Source organism: Talpa europaea (assembly GCF_964194135.1).
Source record: "Talpa europaea genome assembly, chromosome: 7".
Classification (NCBI taxonomy): domain Eukaryota; kingdom Metazoa; phylum Chordata; class Mammalia; order Eulipotyphla; family Talpidae; genus Talpa; species Talpa europaea.
Window position 1 is genome coordinate 22,396,623 of NC_140074.1, and position 16,874 is coordinate 22,413,496.

At 40.1% G+C, this 16,874-nt stretch overlaps 1 protein-coding gene across 2 annotated transcripts in view; it reads right to left on the reverse strand.

Moving 5' to 3' along the window:
• The window catches only part of ADAMTSL1 (ADAMTS like 1), a gene marked incomplete at both ends in the record, with an annotated part of 350,834 nt that overhangs the window by 102,905 nt on the left and 231,055 nt on the right, over positions 1-16,874 (reverse strand). For both annotated transcript variants that reach the window (XM_084239275.1, XM_084239274.1), the window contains one exon: positions 4,118-4,297. In XM_084239275.1, the coding sequence (XP_084095401.1) occupies positions 4,118-4,297 (180 nt within the window). The remainder of the gene's footprint in view (positions 1-4,117; positions 4,298-16,874) is intronic.

Genomic DNA, 16,874 nt, shown 5'->3' on the forward strand with positions numbered 1-16,874 from the left:
AAATATGTAGCACATAGTTCTTTTATGTGCTACAACTTGGATTAAACTAGAAAATATTATGCAAAATTCAATTTTATGGTATGTAAATTATACCTCAATCAAGCAGTTTAAAGAATTAAATAGGAATAACAGAATTTAGCAAAATATATAAAACTAAAAGACAAGTGAGGTACAGAAAATTAGTGCTAACAATTGCTGAAGGCTTATGGAATGCCTGTGATTTCCTGACTTTGGTGTTGAAAATGGGTAGCATCTGGGTGGGTGTAGAGAACCAAGAATAACCATGGGAGGTGAGGGAAAGAGCTTGGAGCAATGTTGGTTCACACCCAAAATATTTTACTTTATTAGGACAGTCTCATGTAACTAAGGTTTCTTTTGTTGTTATTTTTTTAGTTTTTGTTTGTGGTTTTCAATGTTTGAATTCCTCATTTGTGTTTGTCTCCAGATTGGGCAAATTTACAGAATGAAATAGTTTGTTACATTGAAAAAACAAAGAAGAAAGGTCCAAGGCAGGCCTGGGGGCAGAACAAACCTGTTTGGACAGAGAGACTAAATCGAGAGTGTTAGGCGCTTAAGAGGTAGTTTGGGGCAAGGCATTGGAGACTAAATTTTCAGACAGGAGTTTTGGAATTGGTCCATAAAGCAATGAGGAGCCATCGAAGGGAGGAGTAAAATGATGAAAGAGGTGTTTTGAGAAGGTTAATCTGGCAACAGTGTCTGGGAGGGATGGGAGAAGACAGATGGCAGGCAGGTATGTCAGTTAAGAGGCTGCCACAGTAGTTCAGGCTTCAGATGATAAAAGCCGGCACTGGGGTCATGGCAGTGTGCCACGTTAACTTGAAAAATGACAGTAAAAACCGAAGAAAATTATCTTATATTTTCAAGTTTTATATGTTAGCCCATGGAAATGAACTACTCTATTCAAAGTGCTGTGATATACACCACCCTGAAAGATGATTAAGCTGCAAAATACCCATCGCTTTTGTGCCCCGACAATGGTGGATTCCGGACACCAACTATCCTTTATTTTATTGTAAATGACAAAGCCAAATCCAGGGATCAGGTGGGATGGAGGTAAAGAGCCTGGAAATTTTAAAAGTAGGGTTATTTTAGGGCTGCCATGCAGAAAAACAGACTGCATGTCAGAAGATGGGTTTATGATTTTGGTTAAGCCTGGTTCTTTCCAAGGCTCAATTTCCACATCTCTAAAATAAGGAAACCAAGTTAGAGTAGGGATTTTCAAACCGTGTTCTCTAGCTGTGGGGAAAGTGGTTCAAGGACCTCTCAGATGATCTGGAGACCCATCTATTGGAGATCTGGGAACTCTACCCAGGCTTCAACCAAAACAGCTCAGTTTACCTCTTAGATTTTTGGCTTCATAGTAACATTTCACTGGGGAAATGGAAAAAGAGGGCTCTGTGGCTTTAATTTTGAAAGGAATATCCAGGCCATTGGATCATCTAAATTCCTTCTAGCACTAAAATGTACTATCCTGATTTTCATTTCATTCCTGTAATTTGGGGGTAACAACTTTCCCCAAATTATGATTTAAAAATGTTTAATAGCCAAGTCTTTCAGGAGATAGAGGGCTTCTTTTGATGAAAAAAAGCAAAGGCCTTTTGAGAGGTTTTACTCTCAGAATAGAGTCTGAAAGCAATTTTGTTTGAAGTGTCTAAAACTTTGGCTTAATTCTGTCTCTGAGGGATTCTGTGCAGTAACCATGAGATTGAGCCCAGATAGTTGAGGATAAAAAACACCCATAGATCATCCAGGTCTTCCTTTTTCTAAGGGAGTTTTTCTTGGTGGGGGAGGGTTTTGGAATGCACATCTCATCTCAGCCAGAGAGCAAAGGGAAAGGCTGTAGAGATGACAGGGCCAACGTGGAGCCTTTGGGAACACCCCCAGTTAATCCCAGTGAATGACTTCCCACCATTCCCAGCCCCTCCCCAATGTTTGGAATTTCCATTCATCAACTCAGATAGCTCAAAACCTAATAACACACAACTCCTAGTTCCCAAAATATAACTTCCTCCTCCCTAGGAAGAGGGCAAAGACCACGGGAGGTCTAGGCCATGACCCTGGGTCTAACCAGTGAAGGTAAATGCTTTCTTTTATTCTTCTTCTGACAATGAGCAGGGATGGAAGAGAATTGTAACTATAATTTACTGGGCCTAAAACACTTGATATACATCATTTAATTCAAGTCTCCCAATAATCATAAAAGTGGACACTATTATAATCTCCATTATTCAGGTAAACAAACAGATCTATAAAAGTTAATTAGCCCACAAAAATGGTAGAATCGAGATTACAACCTAAATTTGCCTGTCTTTGAGCCTGAACTCTCCATAATACTATTCCAAAGATTTGTTTTACTTAATGGGGCCCACAGGACTCAGCTTAGCAGTCTCCTTTCCTTAGTGCTTAATCTCCAGGGTCCCTTCTTCAAATCTGTGGATTGAAAGAAAGGTTTTAAATTCCCTGTGTCCCACATGCTCAGAGGCCACAAACTCCAGGAACATGGAAGGACAACTATGACACAGACAAGCCTTGTTCTTAGCAACCTACCCATGGCAGACTATCCCTGCCAGGCTTAACAAGGCAATACCTTTTACAAACCCTCCTCCCCAGCTCCCTCTGCCCTCAGCAGGTCTTCAGCCAGAACCAATCACCCAGGAAACACCTTCGTTCTCTCCCGCACTGCTATTTTTGTTAGGATTTGCTCATCTAGACCAACAAATCCTAAGTCACCATTCCATCGGAAAATTGACAAATTCCATTGGCACACACAAACATACTCATTCCATATACTTTCAATCCTTTAATCTGATGAAATAAAATTACTTTTAGTAGATGAAAAAAATCCTCTTTTTGTTCTGGGACATCTGGTGTGAGAGGCTACCAGAAAGCTGTCTTACTGCCAAAATATAAGACCTGTAGTAATACAGCTTAGCTCAACTGCAATGTCCTCAGCAGGCACCACCTGATGCGACTCTGTATGGGTTGATCAAATGTAGGATGAGGACTCTAAGAACCTATGTTGAAAAAGGTGGTATTTTAATTTTCAGAGGCAGCTTTCTTTTCTGTGGAAGGAAGTAGCCCTGTGATATATTTCAACCAGCAGCCGCTCCATCCTGGGAGTTGAATATTGTGCAAAGCAGCTAATGGGGTCAGCAAGGCCAATTCAAATGCTCATATGCAACAAAGGTGGGGGGCGGGCTTTGAATCTGGTTTGGACACTTCACTTCAGGCCTAGTGTTCTTGGCTAAATCTTTGTGTGAAGCAATTTTGGAGAGACTTCTTTATGGGACATACATGGGTCCATAAAGCTGAGGGAGTTGTAGGGAGTTCAAGTAGGAGATGGGGATGAAAACAAGTAAGTTGATGCTGGATGTAAATGGATTAATTTACGCTAATGTTACCGGAGGATTATTTGGCAAAGGAGATTAGTTGGAGGTAAAGTCAGGAATGGTGAGTGATGCTGCATCAGCTCCCCAAATGCAAAAGCAACAGGGGAAATCAAATTCTCTTGCTGGGAAGTTGTTGAAGTTTTGCAGCCAGGAAACTGACAGTAAAAAGGCAGGATTTCCTTGGCCTTCTTTTCCTAATAAATCATGCTGCTTATTGTCCAGTACTTGGAAGAGAAGAACTGAAGAGGCTGTGCCCTTCCTGAGTACAGACTAGAAACATCTGGGAGTAGGAGGTACAGGGAGGTCAGGAGGTGGGGGGACACATGGAGATAGAGGGATAATAACCCAGTGTTCTGAGAAGGATCTGGGGCCCCAACCACATGAACGAAGCCTGGTTTTGTTCCCCGGGTAACATTTATGACTGATTGTTGAGTAAGGACTGGCTGCTTAACTCATGTCCCAGCAGCCTACTTAAAAGTTGGTTACATAGAAAAATACTGCTCCATAATGTAAGGAGGATTATTTTGTTCTGTTCTTACCCTCTGTATATTTTTGGGGTGTCTTCTTTAAAGATTTTTTTTGGGTAACACTGATTTGCAATATTGTATACAATTTAGGGGACTAGATTCACACCTCAGATGTATGTCACCACCCTACATGTTGTTCCTATACCTTTTTCGTTATCTCCTTTTGAGGACCACACATACCTCTGTCCAGTCAGACAGTAGCCACTCGCTGGGACAGTCATCTTTCCTGCAGGCTTGCTGGGAGGCCAATTTTGAGGCTGAGCAGAAGGTCTCAGGAAGCTCCAAGAAACTGCCATCAGCCATGCGCTGTTTGCAAAGAACTTCACGCTTCTGGATGCCCCCTCCACAGGTCCTGGAACACTGGGGAAGGAAGAGAGTGTCAACTCCATGTAGAAGAGTAATGTCTTTGACTGTCCTCTTTGACTTAAGCCTTGGCTGAATAAGGAGTGAAAAAAGACAGATAAGAAAAACCAGGAACCAGCTCAAAGGATTTTGCTTTCTCTCCTTGAAATGAATTTTATAGCAAGGTGTACACCCTCCACTCTTAATCTTGAACAATTATAGGATCCAGGTATTTCAAGGGCCTTTAAATCTTAGAAAGTTGCTTCTGAGCTATGATTTGCAACCACCCAAGACAACTGGTTTAAAAGGTTAGTATAATAGAGTGTTAAACATATTTACGATTCAGTGAAAATAATCTGCTTCTTCCAGAATGAAATGAGAGAGCTCCTGACACTGGTGTAAATCTGGAAGAATTAATCTTCAGAGAAGGCAGCCCTTGCTCTTTCTCAACAAGCTAACACCCACTTCACTATGTTGGAGGGGCAAAAGATTTGGAGGCCTGGATTTCTGAAGAACTCCCCTGGAATTCTTCTCTTGTAGGACTGGTGATTTCTCAGGGTGATGGGAGCAGAAAGAAAAGCATATTTCAGTGGGACTTGAGCCACACCCATTGTTCTCATGTAACTTAATAGTTCTATTCCAGCTGTGGTGGGGTGGGGGAAGGGAGGCATCCTCAATGGCACAAATTGTTAGCTCCTATTTCAAGTATTTGTCCCTTCCTTTCTGATAGCAAAGGTAGCCCTAATTTTTAGCTGGACACAGGACTTTTCAGCATTCAGACAATATTTGTCAACCTTCTTTGAAGAGAAACCCAGCTGTGTAATGAAATGCTGGCCAATGAGACAGGTGGGAAGGGTTATGTACAATTTCAGGGAAATACCCATAAAGAGAGTGTGACATCTCCCCTCTCCCCTTCTCCTGAGAACCACAAGGGGGACTTGTGCCCAGTCATGGTTAGGATGGTGAGACAGTGCCCATGGTACAGTCAGAACGTCACTGAGGCCCAGCTGTCATGCTCCTACTCAGTGGTCCACACCCTGGATGCACTTTAATCACCTGGAAACTTAATATTGAGGCCTAATCCCCATCTTAGCATCATTAAAACAAAAACTTCAGAGGCATGTCCCAGGCAACAGTTTTTAAATTAAAAAGAATTTTTTTTAGACCTCCTTGCTCAACTAGGGCTGAAAACCTTCTCTCCAAACAATGCCCTTCTACTATTCCCTAAGGGAATGAAGTAAATGGAAACCCTGAATACCACAGAGGCCTCTGTTAAAACCAGTGGCTGTTTGGACTCCACCTGGGCAAATGTTCCCTTTGTATGCAGTTGTGAACTTGAAGCTCAAGTTGTGGCTTGAGGTCACTGGAGAATGCAGTTAGGAAAGCAAGCAACTTTGTCTACTAAGGCCTTCTAATCATGGAGTCTTTCAAACCATGCGAACCAGTAGTGAACAACCTTAAGTTTAAAAAAAAAAAAAATAACGTAATTGAGTCTCACAGGAGAAAGACACATTTTCTTATGGCTGGATCCCAGTAGACACTGAATTAAAGGCTGGTGCTACCACCTACGAGTTAGGTCTGATTTCCACTTTCCAGAAAAATAAGCTGAGGTGAGAGAGGTGAAGTAACTCAATGCAGGTGACAGAGGGGCGAAGATTGTTTTATTTCCATTCAGTGCAACATTCACAGAGTCCCTCCTGACGGATGCTTTGGGTTGAGGTGTGGATGCAGCTGGAGAGCAAGTCAATGGTAGGCTTATCTTTCCTGTGCTGACAGGAATCCCACTCTGCTTGTAGAAAGAATGGAAAGCTCTCTGCTGCTTCATGCTGAGAGCTGGGACCTCATAAGCACCAAGCTTATCATAAAAGAGCCTGGCCTTACTCTACTCTCTGCACCTTAGGGGTGGTGCTTCTGGAGTTCAATCCTCAGTCTCCCCTGTATGACATTCCCTGAATTGCAGAAGATGGTGCATGAATGAGGTTGGGGATCAGCATTCTAAAATAGCTCATCTACACCGTGGTAGCCCTGGAGAACATGTTCTCCCTGGACCCACTGATTTCCAAGCTGAATGGTTACGTGTGAACATAGCTTCTTGCTTTGCCACACAACTGGGGGCATAGGTCGAGCACCTCTGCAGCCAATTTTTTTCATCACAGATTGAAACAGTTCTTTCCAAAAGCAGGTCTAGTGTACCATTTAATCTTGATTCAAGAAAAATCTCTGACCCCAGAGCTAATGATTCAACCTATGAGTGGCCCAGCGTTCTGGCTTCTCTAGCTCATTTTAGTGACTCCTTGGCCTTTTTATTTATAGGAGAAACAAAATTTTATTTTAGTTCATGTTTAGCAGTTAAATAAAATTTAAAGAATATTTTTCTTTAATGCATTGCAACCACACAGCCTAGCACAGTATCTTCTACAAATGTAAATCCTCAATAAATATTTGTGGAACTGAACTGACGTTGGTGGTTGGGGAAATTTAAATTAGTGGTGAAGAATTCTATTTACTTAGAATAGCTCTTCTTGTTACTAGGGATAACTAAAGCTAAAAACTTGGTTTTATAATCTTTTTCATAATTTCTTACATTCAGCTTTCTCTTATTTCTTTCGAATTCTTGCTTCTAACCAGTTATTCTATAATCAGATTTTATTGCTTAGACTTTCTTCAGAATTTTTTTTATAACTAGACAACTAACCATGTGGATTACTGATTCCTAAGAATTTGCCAAATTTGAGGACTGCATTCTCCACAATTCTTTCCATTCTATGAATTATAAAAATTCTTCCATGAACTCAATGTAATTTTGCTGAAATTGTAATTTATTGAAAGAAAAAATTATGCGGGGAGTAAAAAGTTTAAACCTTAAATTCTGTCTTCTCCCCTCTGCCAACTTAAAATGCCCATTTAAATGCAAATAGGATCTTGACCAAAATAGATTTTTTGATTCTGCCCCTCTAAACTCATTTTAAGAATGCTTCCCTTTCAGTTTTCCCCCATTGATTTAAAGGTGCCATCCAAAACAAAACTTAGGAAATGATCTTGAGGTTTTCCTTTTTTGTTACTATCTCTCCATTGACACCCAATCCATGAGCAAATACTTTCATATTTACCTCCAAAATAAACAAGCTTTACTTCCACAATAAGCCATAAATTAGGATGTCATCATCTCTTGCCTATACTACTGCAAAGCTTCTTAATCAGTATACTAGTTTCTAGTTTTCTCACATAGCTCCTAGCAGGGGATAGAAGGCACACTTAAAGACAGTGCCTCTCTCCTTCTCAAGGTCTGCTAAAAATCCCACTGGTTGAATACAACTAGAAGCCAGAGGGCTTCTATCCTCCTGGCACAGAGGTGGAAAAGGGAAGAGATCTAAGGAGAAATACAAGACATTCAGCATATTGTCCAACTCCTCTATAGTCTACTCTCCGTACAGTAGCAAGAGTGCTACTGAAAACAAAGTATAAAGCAGATAATTCCCATGCTAAAAACGTTTGAATGAATTTCCCTTGTGATTAGGATAAAATTCAAACTCATCTAACGCTGTTCTGCAAAGTCCTACATTTTCTGGCCCCTGCCCAGATGGACTATCAAGAATATCTAACTCAGATCTTCCAACTTCATTCAACATAACATTATTAAATACCAACCATGGACAAAGCACGGTTCTAGGTTCCACATTTTGACAGTGAACAGAAGAATTTTCACATACCTCTGCAATTTAATTTCACGTAATTCTACTCTTTTCCTGTATATTCCCACCATATTTGTTTTTTGTTTGTTCCTCAAACATTTAAAATTTGTTTCTCCTATGGCACTTTTACCCTTCCACTACTATTTGGAATGTTTTTAACTTGGTATGGCTTAGTTTTTCTAATCATTCAGGTTCAAGTCCTTTCTTGCCTGTTTGGAGAGGCTCTCCCAAATCTTCCACCTACAGTAACCAAAGCAGTCTCTATTCCATTAACCTCATTTTATTTTAAAAATAGCTCTCAGGGCCTCCCCTGGTAGCACAGGCAGTTGAGCGCAGCACTGTGAAGCTGTCTGCAGCCTCTGCAGCACCGGTTCTATCCTGGCTGGCCACGGAGCAACCCACATGGTGCAGCAGACCTCTCCTGTCTTGCCCACTGCTCCCCTCAGCAGCGTATTTCAGTCTGCCTATTCTGTTCCCCACATCTCTGGTGAATCCTCTCACCCTCCTGTGCATCTGGCCTGTACCCCAGTTCTTGTATGCATAAATAAATATTTAAAAAAACTAGCTCTCATCCTTTCAGATATAATTGATTAGACTATAGCTCTATTAAGGCAACAATTTGCTTCTCTTATTGCTCATATTAGTGTTTGAGAAATGTGTTTAAATATGATATTGTTATATCCTTAGTGAGAGACTTTAGGATTGGAGAGAGCCCTCTCTAGCTTGCTTGCTTCTATATCTTTTCACTTTTCTTTTAAAATTAATGATTTCTTGGTTTCCTCAATAAAAAGGTGGACAGGGTATGAGCTGAATAGTACAGTGACATTTTGATGCTGAAGTTATGTGACAATTTGGTATGATCTACAGCTAAATGGGTACACTGTAGTGAAAGTGCAGTGTATTTTTCTGAAAGAAGTAATGGTTGATTCATAACAGCACTATCTTCTAATCCTCAAAATGACTAAACACTTTTCTTTGAATCTTTTGATTATAATTCACAGTCAAATTCCCCATGTGTCCTATTGAGTTTGTCCAGCATAAAGAATGCACTTTTGAAACTTCTGTTACCTGGTGACTGACATTTTAGGTATTTTATTAGTAATACCGTATTTGTAGGAGTACAGATCTCTTTAATGTTTGAAGGCTGAAATTTCTTTTTTCTAAATATCTTATGAGGCATGTGGGCTTCCATTCAATTCAAATTGATGCTCCAAAAAGAAATAAGTAGCTAAATAAGTAGCTCTCAGTTTCAAGCTGTTCATTAAAGTTTCTTAGGGTATGTGGTTAATTTTCTCTATTAAATCAAGGCAGGAGATAATGAAAATAACTGGTCTTATTTCAAGAGTGGAGATGCCATAAAATTGTGCTATCCTGTGTCACCACTCACTTAACACAACATAACAGGATTATCAGTTTTCAGATAGGATCTGATTGATCATACAGACACTCAGCTGACATCCATCACTGTACACAAGTCTGGGATAATATAATGACAAAACAGTTGCAAGAAAAGTAAAACAAAAGAATCAATTTGTTATTTTGAAGTTTGATTTCCACATGTTTTAAGGAAAATCTCAGTGCCCAGAAGATAAAGTTCAGATTCCCAAACATCCTGAGGGTCCTCACACTCTGACCTGTGTTGCGATTTCCAGCCACTTTCCTTGCCAGTAAGATTTAGGCGAGTGCTTTAGCTATGTTTTTCTCTTCCCAGGACCCACAGATGCTTTCTCTGATCAGCAGAATCATAATGCTGACTTAGTGAGAAATGCCCTCCACCTCTTCGTCCATCTAGAAACTTCTCAGATGTCCTTGACTGAGCCTTGACTGCCCTTGACTGAGTCCAAAGGACTTCTTCACTTAAAACTTCTCTACCCCTTACACCTCAAGGTGAATGAGTTACCTCCCACCCTACCTTGTCCTGGAACGGTACTCCTCCTGCAGGGGTTATTCCTTATTTCCCTCCTCCTCCCTACATGCACGCACACAGGATTAGGTGTCTTCTGAGTAAAGGAAATATATTCATCTTTCTATTCCCCAGTGCCTTATGTAGCATCTGGGAAGAGAGCATGTACTTCATAAAAGTTTGTGGAATTGATGATTGGATGAACGAAAGAGCCCCAAATCCAGATGTTTTAAAGATGTAAAACAAATATCCAGATGATGGGCTGAACATCTACCTTTTATCAGGCTGTTTTATCATTAGCCAGAAGCTGCTTCTAAGTAAGTCAGCAGTGCTTTCAGCCAATGCAGCCTGCACTGAGCTGGGTGTGCTGGGCCTCAAGGTATGAGAGACAGCCACCGAGCTGAGTTAATAAAGTTAGGATTTGCTCTCAAATGCTTGTTTCATCTTTGCTCAAAAAGTTTCCATGGTGTGTTTATAGTGAGGAACAGGTATTTTTGGAAATTTAAAATTGTAGAAGATGAAATTTCAAATTAACAGAGGCTCCAAAGTCTGTGATGCCTTTGTGAATAAGTTACCGGGTGAGGCTGACCAGTTTTGGAGAGGCAAAATGCAAAGGAGAAAAGATTTTAAAAGGGATTTTAAAGAGAAATTTAATAAAACTAAATTAAAAAAATTTGCTTTTATGAATCATCATTTAAAATAATATTGTGGTATGAAGAGCTAGCTCTCCTGGTATGGAGTATTTTTTTAATACATGCATAAAACAGAAAAAATAACCAAAAAGAACATTTAATATAGCTTATTCTAGCTGCCATGCATGCTTCACAATACAAGGTCAAGAATTTGTCTGTCTTATAAGAAAAGAAATATGCAGTAGGGGAAATATTTAAAAGTTGTTTCTAAGCAAAAAAATGCAATGACCCAATTGACCGATATTTTTTGAGATTTTCCCATGATGAGCACATAATTTTGCTTTTATTGACACTTTACATTTCATTATGCTAGTTTAATTCACTGAGACCGAATTCATGTCTTTGGTTTCTCAAGTCATATTACTGAGGCCAACAAACATATATTCTGTTTTTAAGGTTGACTTTCCAATTTCAACTTAATATCTCTGCTTTTAGGTTCAAACTCATTTCGCTCACTTCTTCATTCACTCCCTCATTCTTTTATCAAACACTCATTGAATTACTTGCTCATTTACAGGTGCTGTTTTTAGGGATTTAAGATGAACAAAAAAATGCCAGTAAGTCTCAGGTATTTTTGCAATCCAGTAAGAGGGAAAGAAAATTACTATAAAATGTCATCAGTTTAAACTCTATGGGTAGGAATATAAACTGGTGTAGTCTTTATCAAAAGCAATCTGAATTATCTTAAAAAACTAAAAAATAGAAAAACTGTATGACCCAGGAACCCCACTTGGGCATCTATCCAAACAAATTAAACCATCAATACAAAAAAACTGTATTTTCTACACTGTTCACAGCAGCATTATTTGCCATGCCTAGAACATGGAAGCTGCCTAAATAGCCATCAAGAGGCGATTAGCTCAAGAAGATGTGGCATAGCCATACTATGAAATACTATTCACCCACATGGAAAGATGAAATGCAGTCATAATCAGCAAAATGGAAGGAGTTTGAGAGAATTGTGTACATAAAGCAAGTCAGAACAATAAAAATACTGGACATCGATATAGCAAAGAATTTGATAAGGTAAAATAGTAAAAACAGTGGGCATTAGTAAACACCGTGAGGATTCTGAGGCTAGGGTGGAGGAAACAGCATATAAAAGGGATAATGGTAAGGAAGAAAGAATAAAAATGCCATCAGTTTTACAAAAAAAGAGAATAAAGAGGGGAGTGCATTAAGTCTTGTGGAAACAGTAGCAAAGGGCCCACAGAGGTGCTGACATGTGGGGTTGGCCAGGGAGATGAGCAGTGCTGGCAGAGTCAGGCTCTGTGTGCATGGACCTGGGTATGAAGGAGTATGACAAGTCTGAACTGCTCTGAGGAGTCCCAAGAAGATGGAGCATGTGGTTCAGAGGAAAGGATAGCTGGGAGATGCTTAGAAATCAGATGAGGAGATATCATTTTCACACAATTTTAAGACTATAAAATACCCTAAAGAGTTTTTAAGTAGGGGGTAGCATAATCCAATTGGTAGAGAATGACTCAGGCAGCAAAAGCCAATGGGTTCCACAAAGTATTGTCCTGTGAGATATTAGCGGGCATACCAGGGAAAATGGGTTTCCTGGTCAAGCATGACTTACCCCTATTTGCATGACTTACCTTTCTATGGTTTTCTGCACGTATTAAGACTTTAAAGGATTGACGGAGGGTCTGTAGTAAAGAATTATCAGTACCAGGTTGGGGAACACTGGATGAGAATTAAATGAGGCAAACACGGGGGCCAAATAAAAGGCTGTCATAATTTAGGTAGTTGTGAGGTATTGATGGAGTGTGAAGGACAGATGTGGTTGACGGAGTGGTATTGACGGAGTGTGAAGGGTATTGACGGAGTGGTATTGATATTGACGGAGTGGTATTGACGGAGTGGGTATTGATGGAGTGTGAAGGATAGATGTGGTTGAAATGGTTCCAGTTGACAGGTGGAGAAGAGGCTGGGTGGGGTGTCACCCACACCATAAGGTCAAAGAACAAAGCCTAGGTCTGCTGAGGGAGGTGGCTGACAGGTATGTTAGTGAGTTTGGTTTTAGATCTTTGGAATTTGAGGTGGAGCAGCCCAAAAGGCAGTCAGAGACAGTGCTTGGGATATAACAGAAACCAAAAATGAGCCAAACTGAATTAGCGCTCAGAGAAACAAAGAAAATGAGGACCAGGATCTCACTTACTAAACAAGATTATTAAAAAGAGAACAGAATTTCTACCCCAACCATTTTGTGAATTAGTATTATCTTGTTTATCTAATAGCAATTAAACTTTCTTAACTCTGGAAGTACAAAAAGGGAGTATCTTCTAGGCTTAATTTCCCTGTTACTATGTGAAGCATGGGGTTGGGACTCACTAAAATTCACAGCAATTTTCTAAAGAGCTTTCTGCCAATAAATACAAACAAAACTGCTACACATGTAAACTTCACTTCTGATCTGTTTGGCATACATGCATTGTTGCTTCTAAAGGTAGGATCCAGCATCTACTTCTGTATGAAATACACTACTAAAAAATGACAAACATGTTAATAAATTTTCTACCTCCCTGGGATATAATATTTTAAATAAATGTGGACTCTAACTTATGAGGATTTATATTTTATTCACTGGAACATAATGAAACTGATGACTAAAATGACTCTTCCTGCCAGAATTCAGCCCCCTAATCCAGACCTAAGTCGTACTTTAATGTGTCCTTAAATCTAGAAAATGAAAAATTTAATTTCCAAGCATTTATAGTTATCATTAAAATTCTCTTTTTCTGAACATTACAGTGAGTTCTTCTCTCTCATAACTTCTGCACACTTGAACCCTAGGCATTTTGAATTGTAACCCTGATTCTAAAAAAGGGTTTATATGGAAATAACCACATAATCATAGTTTTAAGGAAGGGGGAAGATAAGAGTCTCTGGGGATTGTTTCAATCTCTGCACATATGTATGCTCTGTGTGTGTGTGTGTGTGTGCACGCGTGTGTGTACAGTCGGTAGTATACAACCCCAGTGATAAAATATAATGCAGTATCAAGAAATATAAATTATGCTTCAGAGAGTGGACTCCATTTCCGTTTAACTCCTCTATTACCTTCCTCTTCTCATTTCTCTTTTAAATTTACTTTTGAGAATAAAAATAAGTAAAGAAAGAAGATCGATGCATACTCAATTTATAGTGATGAGAGTTAGTAAAAGGCAGATTTTGAATCTTGAGGACCCTGTGCAAACAGAAACTCAAGCTTAGCTCACAATAAAGCGGGTTTCAATGGCTAAATATGACCCCAGGATAAAAATAAGTAAAGAAAGAAGATCGATGCATATTCAATTTATAGTGATGAGAGTTAGTAAAAGGCAGATTTTGAATCTTGAGGACCCTGTGCAAACAGAAACTCAAGCTTAGCTCACAATAAAGCGGGTTACAATGGCTAAATATGACCCCAGGATATCTACATCCTAATCCCTGGAATCTTACACGGTCAGGGGGACTTTGTAGATGTGATTCAATTAAGTGCCTTGAGATGGAGAGATTACTGGGATTATCCAGCTGGGTTTAATGTAATCACAATGGCCTTTATAAGAGGGTGACCCAAGGATCAGAGTCAGAGAGAGAGGATGCATGGATAGAATCAGAAGTTGGCATGAAGCACGTGGAAGGTGGGGGAAGGGGCCATGTGCTAAGGAAGCAGGTGGCACCTAGAAGCTGGTAGAGGCAAGTAATAGATTCTCCCCTAGAGCCTCCAGAAGGATTGCAGCCTGCGGACACCTTGATGTTAGCTAAGTGAAACTGATTACAGACTTATGACTTCCAGAGCTATAACAAGTAAATTCATGTTGTTTTAAGCCTCTACGTGTGTGGTAATTTCTTATAGAAGCAATAAGAAACATACACCGATTAATGGCCCTGGATTGGATAAGGCAACAAATGCTGAGTGTTCTGTAAACTGCTGATTTTAAGACCACTATCAGATTTCCTCATAATTTAATACTTCAGAGCAAATGATAAAATGGTTTTGGGAAAGCTGCATGCAGAGGGGAAGGAAAAGAGAGTGGGTTCAGAAGCATACAGGGCCCGTCTTCCATTTACTGACTATGTGATTTACAGCTCTATGAGTCTGGTTTCTTCACAAGTTTGCTGTGGGGGTAAAAAGAGAAAATGCAGGGCCTCCCCTGGTGGTGCAGCAGTTGAGCACTGGGCTGCAAAGTTGCCCTCAGCCTCTGCAGTGCCTGTTCGATCCCTGGCCGCTGGTGAGGGTCCCACATGGTGCAACAGACCTCTCCTGCCGCGCCCGCTGCTCCCCTCAGCAGTGTATTTCATCAGTCTGCCTGTTGTGTTCCCTGCTCTGGTGAATTCTCTCACCCTCCCATGCTTCTGACTGTACCCAGTGCTTGTATAAATAAATAAATAAATCTAAAAAAAAAAAGAAGAGAAAATGCAAGAGCAGTGGAATGAGTTCAATATAAGTCTAAATTCATGTTAACCTCACAATGCTCAGGTTCCTCATGTGTAAATGGTGGTCACACAGGATAGTGAGAATTAAATGAGTTAAATACATAAAGTGACTAGAACTGTGTGTGACTGTTATTAAACAAAGTGCTGCTCTTATTAAATGGAGAAGTAAATGTAGTAAATGCTCAATGAAGTAAATGTAGTAAATTCCATCCAGGGCAGCATCATAGAGGCTTCAGCACTGTCTCTGTGACACACATGTACCGGGGTCACGTGGTCATCTTCTGCCATCACTGACCTGATGGTCTAATTCAGAGGTGAGGAGAAAGCTCCTGTCCGAGTCATGAGGTGCATGACTGTTAGGTGAGCAGCACTGACCATGAATGCCATGTGGTTAGGGTAGAAGGACAGCAGAATCCCAGCAGAAGAGGTGGGGCGTCTGCCCAGTTCTGACAGGCAGAGAGTGAGGGAACTACACGTGGGCTGGGAGAAGTGGGGGCAGATAGGAATGGACAACCTGGGATGGGAAATCCATAACTGGAGACGGCTAGGGGAGACATGCAGAGGGATGAAGTCCTGACCAGGTCAATGGAGGGTTGCAGACAAAAGAAATCCTAAAAGACTGACTTGATCAAGGTGTTAGACTGACTTGTGGCACATATAACACTGGCTCTCAATCACAGGACTGTAACACTCCAGCATGAAATGACTTTTTGTGGGGTGTGTAATAAGTAATCTATAGCCAACACCAAAGATAATGATGACGATGATTCTGAGGGCGTACTGAGTAAAGCAGAGATAATTCAGGAGACTAATGTGCTAAACCTGTAAAGAGATTTTAAAGCTAAACTGATAAAATGAGTCCTTCATATAAGGCCAGAGATAAAATCAGGGGGTACAGCATTGTGTAAGAGATAGAAGTGAAGGCCCTACAAGCCAAAGCTAGAATTACATTTCTACTTTATGACTACTCAACTGTTTGTAAAATAAAATAAAATTTTTACATAAATACTTGGACTTCATGCTGGTCCCCTACAGACCTGGAGAATGTATATTATTGGCAATTTGCCATTTGTTATGCAAATACTCTATAAAAGACAAAAGAGGTTGTATTCCTAAATAGGCAAGAAACAATTCATGTAATTTGTTATTTTTTCCTCCAGGAAGAAAAAAAATGTATGAGGTCAGTGGTAGCTCCATTCAAAGGGTGGGGGGGAGGCGGAGGGGGGCCTCTAAAACAACCCAATGTCCATCAGGTTGTTATGTCTGCCTTTAAATGAAGCCTTTGACCCATATATCCTTTTTTTTTTTTTTTCATATGAAAAAGGACTGTAAACTAGGAGTTCAAGGATTAGAGACCTCAGCACTCTCTTCTGGCAGATGCAAGCAGCTCAGTGGAAAAGACAACTGTGAGAGCATAGCAGGTTGCCAAGGAGCCGGAAGCTAAGCAGGCAAATGTATAGTCAGCAGCTGGGATTTTCACTAAGTGGTATCTGAGCACAGCCAGTTAACTCAGGGACAGCTAAGCTCCCCTTGAATTCTCCCACATAGCAGAAGCCATGCCTTGCTTAAACAAGTGGTCAGTAATAACTGATTTTGCCAAATGAAGTCAACCCAAAGATGTAGGATTCTAGGAAAAATATAAGAATAACCATCTATTGTTTCCTCAAGGTTTAGAGAGATTTATAAATCTGACCAAGGATTCTTTAAATAGACTCTATGCACCACATGCTTCAGGCGGTTTTCTGTGGAGGACAGAAATCACTGGTGGTAGCATTCACTTTCTATGTTCTTTGTTTCTTGTTACATTTGAATATTTCTCACAACTATTATGTATTAGGTATGAAAGAAGATACTTTCTAAAGGTCCTAATAAGGTATGGTCAG